Source organism: Nerophis lumbriciformis, linkage group LG10 (assembly GCF_033978685.3).
Source record: "Nerophis lumbriciformis linkage group LG10, RoL_Nlum_v2.1, whole genome shotgun sequence".
Lineage (NCBI taxonomy): Eukaryota > Metazoa > Chordata > Actinopteri > Syngnathiformes > Syngnathidae > Nerophis > Nerophis lumbriciformis.
The window spans coordinates 20,135,568-20,143,191 of NC_084557.2; the positions used below are offsets into that span (position 1 = coordinate 20,135,568).

Here is a 7,624-nt window from a genome sequence, read left to right on the forward strand (position 1 = left end):
GGCAAATCATTGTATTCCGTTTATATTTACATCTAACACCATTTCCCAACTCATATGGAAACGGGGTTTGTATGTATTAATGCATCGTTTCTTTTCTTTCATTACTTAATAGGCTACTCCCTGTATTTATGATTCCATGTTCTTTATTAGTTTCTCATTCAAACTCTGGAAGCAAACAAAAGATCGATAATTGCAGCATTATATAAGCCCCGCTTCTTCCCACTCCTTTTTATGTCCAATCGCGCAACTGTAAACGTGGATTTTTCGTGATCTGACTAAAGCGTGTCTGAAAACAAATGAAACCATTACTCCTACCATGAAGTAAAGTGGATAAACACATGAATAACCAATGTGTAATATAAGTAAATACATTTAGCATTGCTGTATTCACACAGTAATCTATGGGTTCAGTTCCTGTCATTGACTTACTAACAAAGGAAGCAGAGAATAAGATTCTTGTCACCGTGACAAACAGATGCCCAAGGCGGGTGAATTGTGCCAACCTCGGAGCATGTGTGTGTCCGAGTGAGCACAGAGGCGAATCCTATCATATGCCACCTCTCACCCCTATCAGGACGCTGTAGAGCCAGGCCCTGTAGCTGAAGCAGGGGTGCTTTAGAGGCTCCGACTGAGCCAGCTGCAGGTCACTGGCCCTCACGTCCACAGTGTAGCTGTCCCGCTCTGAGCCTTCTTGCTCCCTCCTGTCCAATCCTCTGCTCCCTTTCCTCCCCAGAGAGCCGCCACCTCTTTCCAGCGAGGACATGTGGCTGTAGGTGAACTCCTCTCTCGCGGACACCTCCTCGCGCTGCATCGCCGCTGCTGCTGCTGGACAGGTTCAAGGTTCAAGGTTCAAGGGTTTTATTCGTCACATGCAGAATACACCACAGTGAAATGCTTTTTTCCATGCTCTTCAGATATTGCGTACAGTGAGATCCAAACACTAGTTGCTGAATCTAATACACTAAATACAAAAAATACAACAATTTGTAGGTAGATGAAAATCATCTACCTACAAATTGGATTGTAGCTGAGATAGTCTCCAGCACCCCCACGACCCCGAAGGGAATAAGCGGTAGAAAATGGATGGATGGATGAAAATCAAAAGTGAATGTGAAAGTATAAGACCCGTATCGGACACATGTTTTGACCCAAATGTTCTGGTTCGTTAGAGATTTTAAAGAAATATGTATATACTGTAAAAAAAAAAAAAAAAAAAAAAGGGCTTTTTTTAGGACTGTATAAAGTCTGTATTTGCAGCGTTGTCACTTCTGAGAAATACAGCAGGACTTAAAAAAAAGCTTTTTACAATTTTTTTAATACATTTTTTATTTGTATTGTTTTTTATTTATTTTTATATTTAAATGTTTTAATTTGTTTTTTTTGTTTTTTACTGCTTTTTCATTTTTTTAATTGCTTTTTTTCTATAATAATACTTTACTGAGTCTTTGATTTATTTTGTACTATTTTCCATTTTGTCTATTATTTGTGCACTTAAATTTTTTAAGTTGTTGTTGATTTTGATTTTTCAATTGATTGACCACAGATGTGACTCTTTAAACGCATCACTTCCTGTTGTAAATTGCACACTGACGAACACATTGTCGAAACCGGTCTGTGTTTTGCAGCGCCTGCGCAGTTTGTATTGAAATTATTAGAAGGAACAAATGTTGCTGGCCTTGTTTTTTCTTTTAGTACACTTATTGCCGTGTACCTCTTTATTTTTGTTTTATTAAGTTTTTTGGAGAGTGCATGTTTTTTCCTATATATTTTTTCTTTAACCAACTTAAGAGTACCCTAACATAAAAGCGTTCTCGGCTCATTGTTATGTTTTAAGTTACAGGCAAAAATTTGGGTAACACTTTAGTATTGGGAACATATTCACCATTAATTAGTTGCTTATTAACATGCAAATTAGTAACATATTGGCTCTTAATTAGTCATTAATAAGTACTTAGGTTTAAGGTTAGGGTCCAATCCTAACCCTATCCCTAACCCTAACTAACAAAACACAAAACTTCAAATGTTAATAGTGTCCAAATAACTCTAAATTTAGTCTTTGTTACTTACAATATGTTCCCCATAATAAAGTGTTACCAAAATAATATTTACTAAGCACCCCCGCAATTAGTTGCAGTACAGAAAATGTCACACGGGACTTCGTAAGATTCGACCAAAACATCTGGTCTAGCATTAGTTTAAGGCTAGAGATTGACATAACTTTGTTTTCCAACTATTGGAAAGCAGAAAGTGAGTACGGAAGACAGTGCTGAAAAGGAAGCGGATGGTATTTATTGAATTAAAGACAGAAATCATCAAAAGCATAAATGAGTCGAATCAATTCGGGTGTATCATTGCTCGTATGCACTATTCTAAACTAGAATGAGTCTCACGCCAGCTAAAAGTATTAAAATATCTAAACGGCGGAACATTTATACATGAAAATATGGATAAGCTGCTGAATGTGTGTTTGACAGAGAAGCAGATGGAAGGAGACACCGTAGAGGTCCACTCTCCAAAGTACCATTATTATTACATTACTTTATAAAACTTTTGTCGTTGTCCATGGTACTTTTTATGGTATTCTTCTTATACAATATTTCTGCTCGAAAAGTTTGAAGGGCGCGCTTCATGTTAAGATTGTGCTGTTTTTTGTTGGGTTTTGGGGGGGATGCAAGTGTTCTAAATTAAGAGCTCAACCACAGAACAAATTAAGCTTCTGAGTTGAGGTGCTACTGTATCATATAACATTTTACCAAAAAAAAATCAACTTCTATATAGCAGCACATTTTGTGACTGTACAGAACGTTGAGTTGTGTAATCGATGCTATAACAAGCACAATACATCACATCATCAGACAAATGTGTACACTACAAACATGAAATCAAGGTCAAATATGCTAATTTATGACTGGCAAATATTTTTTCTTATTATGTTTCCAATTTGTTTATGTTAAGTAGTGATGACTAAACTGTGAGATAAAAAGCTTCAAGAAAAAGCTTTGAACAAGTATAATAATTGGACATGTCGTCAGGGTAGGCAGCAGAGCAGAGTAGTCATAATAAAAAACATAAAATAATTAGAATTTGTCATTAAACTGTGTTATAAATGTATTTTCTGTATGATTACAATCGTTTGTTCCCATTTACTTGACTAAAAGTCACATAATTTGCATACAAATTAACATTAAGCTTGATGTGTACCATTTATATTATAAACTTTATTTTCTAAAGATATTTTTTAATTGTGTAAATTTTTTTTTTTGCTGTACAATAATAAATGTCGCTAAACTTCATTTCAGGCATATAGTCTTGCTTAAATGCTATTTGAAAGAAATCACATCATCAGACCAATGTGTACACTACAACAATGAAATCAAGGTCAAATATTTTTTCTTATTATGTTTCCAATTTGTTTATGTTAAGTAGTGATGACTAAACTGTGAGGTAAAAAGCTTCAAGAAAAAGCTTTCAACAAGTATAATAATTGGACATGTCGGGGTAGGCAGCAGAGCAGAGCCTCACTTGTTATGATGAAAAAAAAATTCATAATAAAAAACAAAGTAATTAGAATTTGTCATTAAACTGTGTTATACATTTATTTTCTGTATGATTACAATTGTTTGTTCCCATTTACTTGACTAAAAGTCACAGAATTTGCATACAAATTAACATTAAGCTTGATGGGTACCATTTATATTTATTTATATTATATTTATTATTATTTATATTATACATATTTATACATATTAAGACTGGCAAATATTTTTTGTTGTTATGTTTCCAATTTATTTATGTTAAATAGTGATGATTAAACTCTGACATAAAAAGCTTGAAGAAAAAGCATTGAACAAGTACAATAATTGGATAGGTCAGGGTAGATCACTTGTTATGATGAAAAAAAAAACTAACAAAAAAAAAGAAACATTAGCATTGGTCATTAAACTGTATTTTAAATGTATTTTCTGTATGATTACAATCGTTTGTTCCCATTTACTTGACTAATACTCACAGAATTTGCATACAAATTTCAATTAAGCTTGATGGGTACCATTTATATTATAAACTTTATTTTCTAAAGATATGTTTTAATTGTATAATCTTTTTTTTTTTTTTCAGTACAATAATAAATGTCGCTAAACTTAATTTCTTGACTAATACTCACAGAATTTGCATACAAATTTCAATTAAGCTTGATGGGTACCATTTATATTATAAACTTTATTTTCTAAAGATATGTTTTAATTGTATAATCTTTTTTTTTTTTTTCAGTACAATAATAAATGTCGCTAAACTTAATTTCAAGTATATAGTCTTGTGTGGAGGGGGGGCGTGGCCTGCGGGCCTGCCGCGGAACGGGGTGTGCCAGGACCGGCCTCGAAGACAGCGACAGGTGCGTAGATGGCCCATGTGGGCCTTGTTATCTAATCACCTATTTGTTCTTATTAGGTTTCCAATTTATTTATGTTAAGTAGTAATGACTAAACTCTTTGAGATAAAAAATAGATTCAAGAAAAAGCTTTGAACACGTATAACAATTGGACATGTAGTCAGGGTAAATCACTTGTTATGATGAAAAAAAACAACTAATAATAAAAAACATAAAATAAATATGAGCATTTGTCATTAAACTGTGTTATATATGTATTTTCTGTATGATTAAAATCGTTTGTTCCCATTTACTTGACTAAAAGTCACAGAATTTGCACACAAATTAACATTAAGCTTAATGGGTAGCATTTATATTATAAACTTTATTTTCTAAAGATATTTTCTTAATTGCATATTTTTTTCCAACCTTTGACCTCTAAAGGCCTTAGTGGCCACATGCGTGGACAGCACCTTTTAGCTCTTATTTCCATTACACTACTGCATTGGAGTCTTATGCCGACTTCTACTGCTATCTGGTGGTGTCAGAAGAGTATAACATACAATGGAATTTGAAAAAAAAAAAGTGTAAAAATACAAATTTGCATGTCACTACACACGAAGTACACGTTTGTGTACTTATGGACTAAGTACATCATATTAAAAGATGATTTTTAGATTTTATTCTAATTAGGGTCCAATAAGCCCAAATAGCAAAGAGAAATAAAGAAAGCATGTAAAGAAACAGCTTGGTTAATTTCCGGCATATAGTCTTGCTTAAATATCAGTTTTTGCAATGATGTGGCATATAAAGGGTGACGTCATATACACTTGTATTTATTGCATACCATCAGTCTACTTGTGTATGCAGTGAACTGCAGTGAAATCGAACTAATGAAATACTTGAAATTCATGACCAAGTTTGGGAAATACATCACACTCACAATGTACACACGGAAAAAAAGGAACCTTTTTAAAACCTTCTACCCTTGATGAGTTATTAAGTGACATATTTTATTAATTTAGGCTCGATATCATTCCCCACTTTGCTATTTCCTCTTACCTTTCGTCACGATCCCTGCAGAATAACGCCAAATATTGTCCAACAAAATGTATCCTGAGCGGGTTCAAATCAAATCAACCGAACAAGAGCCAACTCGTTACACTCCATCTCCCACTTTTACACTCTCTCGCCGCCCACTAGTCGCCCCCCCCGCCCTTCTTTGCTCTCTTTCTCACAAAACACCCCACTGAAAACTTGTTCTCCCCCCCTTCAGCCCTTCAAAGTGTGCTGCTAAAACACACGGCTGTTGTGCTGCCAGCCAACTTTGGTGCTCTAAAGAGAGGAGAGCGCCTGTGCATGACAACGAGGCCAGAATGAAGGGGCTCGCGCCGGGGGAAGAGTTACGAGGGCACGGTAACGAGGGCAGACTCTTTCTCCTTTTCTCCGGCTGGAAAGTGTCGAGAAGGGCACGTTTTACGGTTTTCAAGATTGTGCATCCAAGTGCAAACTGTATACCCCACGATGAAGAAAACAACAGTGTCGCAAATAAGGTGTAGTGTACATGCGGGATTGTTCCATGCAGCGTGTAATGCTGGATTGTCCTGTAACCATAGCAACTCCCTAACAATGCCCTACACCCCTGCTAAGGCCCGGACGCACTCACTGCCAAATGCCATAGCAGTGAAAGTACGTCATCAATACGTTTTGTTTTTAAAACAAGGGCCATTCCACTGAATCTAAGGTAATACCATTTTTTTTTGTAACCCAAGGCGGCCCCCGAGTCAAAAAGTTTGGGGACCCCTGCCCTAAAACATTGCATCATTCATATAATATATCCCTGCACAATCCTGTGTCCTAAATATTTTTTTTATGTTTCTTTTAACACTCAATTATTGTCATCTACTTCGAATTTTATTCTACCATGAATTGATTAACGTGGACCCCGACTTAAACAAGTTGAAAAACGTATTCAGGTGTTACCATTTAGTGGTCAATTGTACGGAATATGTATTGTACTGTGCATTCTACTAATAAAAGTCTCAGTCAATCAATCAATTAATCTACAAACCCCGTTTCCATATGAGTTGGGAAATTGTGTTAGATGTAAATATAAACGGAATACAATGATTTGCAAATCATTTTCAACCCATATTCAATTGAATATGCTACAAAGACAACATATTTGATGTTCAAACTGATAAACATTTTTTTTTTTTTTACAAATAATCATTAACTTTAGAATTTGATGCCAGCAACACATGACAAAGAAGTTGGGAATGCTCATCAAACACTTATTTGGAACATCCCACAGGTGGGCAGGCTAATTGGGAACAGGTGGGTGCCATGATTGGGTATAAAAGTAGATTCCATGAAATGCTCAGTCATTCACAAACAAGGATGGGGCGAGGGTCACCACTTTGTCAACAAATGCGTGAGCAAATTGTTGAACAGTTTAAGAAAAACCTTTCTCAACCAGCTATTGCAAGGAATTTAGGGATTTTCCATCTACGGTCCGTAATATCATCAAAGGGTTCAGAGAATCTGGAGAAACCACTGCACGTAAGCAGCTAAGCCCGTGACCTTCGATCCCTCAGGCTGTACTGCATCAACAAGCGACATCAGTGTGTAAAGGATATCACCACATGGGCTCAGGAACACTTCAGCAACCCACTGTCAGTAACTACAGTTGGTCGCTACATCTGTAAGTGCAAGTTAAAACTCTCCTATGCAAGGCGAAAACCGTTTATCAACAACACCCAGAAACGCCGTCGGCTTTGCTGGGCCTGAGCTCATCTAAGATGGACTGATACAAAGTGGAAAAGTGTTCTGTGGTCTGACGAGTCCACATTTCAAATTGTTTTTGGAAACTGTGGACGTCGTGTCCTCCGGACCAAAGAGGAAAAGAACCATTCGGATTGTTATAGGTGCAAAGTTAAAAAGCCAGCATCTGTGATGGTATGGGGGTGTATTAGTGCCCAAGACATGGGTAACTTACACATCTGTGAAGGCGCCATTAATGCTGAATGGTACATACAGGTTTTGGAGAAACATATGTTGCCATCCAAGCAACGTTACCATGGACGCCCCTGCTTATTTCAGCAAGACAATGCCAAGCCACGTGTTACTTCAACGTGGCTTCATAGTAAGAGTGCGGGTACTAGACTGGCCTGCCTGTAGTCCAGACCTGTCTCCCATTGAAAATGTGTGGCACATTATGAAGCCTAAAATACCACAACGGAAACCCCCGGACTGTTG

At 36.4% G+C, this 7,624-nt stretch overlaps 1 protein-coding gene across 9 annotated transcripts in view; it reads right to left on the bottom strand.

Moving 5' to 3' along the window:
• Positions 1 to 7,624, bottom strand: part of mlc1 (modulator of VRAC current 1) — a 32,703-nt gene that overhangs the window by 20,841 nt on the left and 4,238 nt on the right. For 4 of the 9 annotated variants that reach the window (XM_061970095.1, XM_061970089.1, XM_061970092.1 and 1 more), the window contains one exon: positions 566 to 825. In XM_061970095.1, coding sequence (XP_061826079.1) covers positions 566 to 811 — 246 coding nt within the window. In that variant the 5' untranslated portion in view covers positions 812 to 825. Of the gene's footprint in view, positions 1 to 565; positions 826 to 5,428; positions 5,566 to 7,624 lie in introns of those variants that run through there. The other 5 variants (XM_061970096.1, XM_061970091.1, XM_061970090.1 and 2 more) reach the window with 3 other exon arrangements.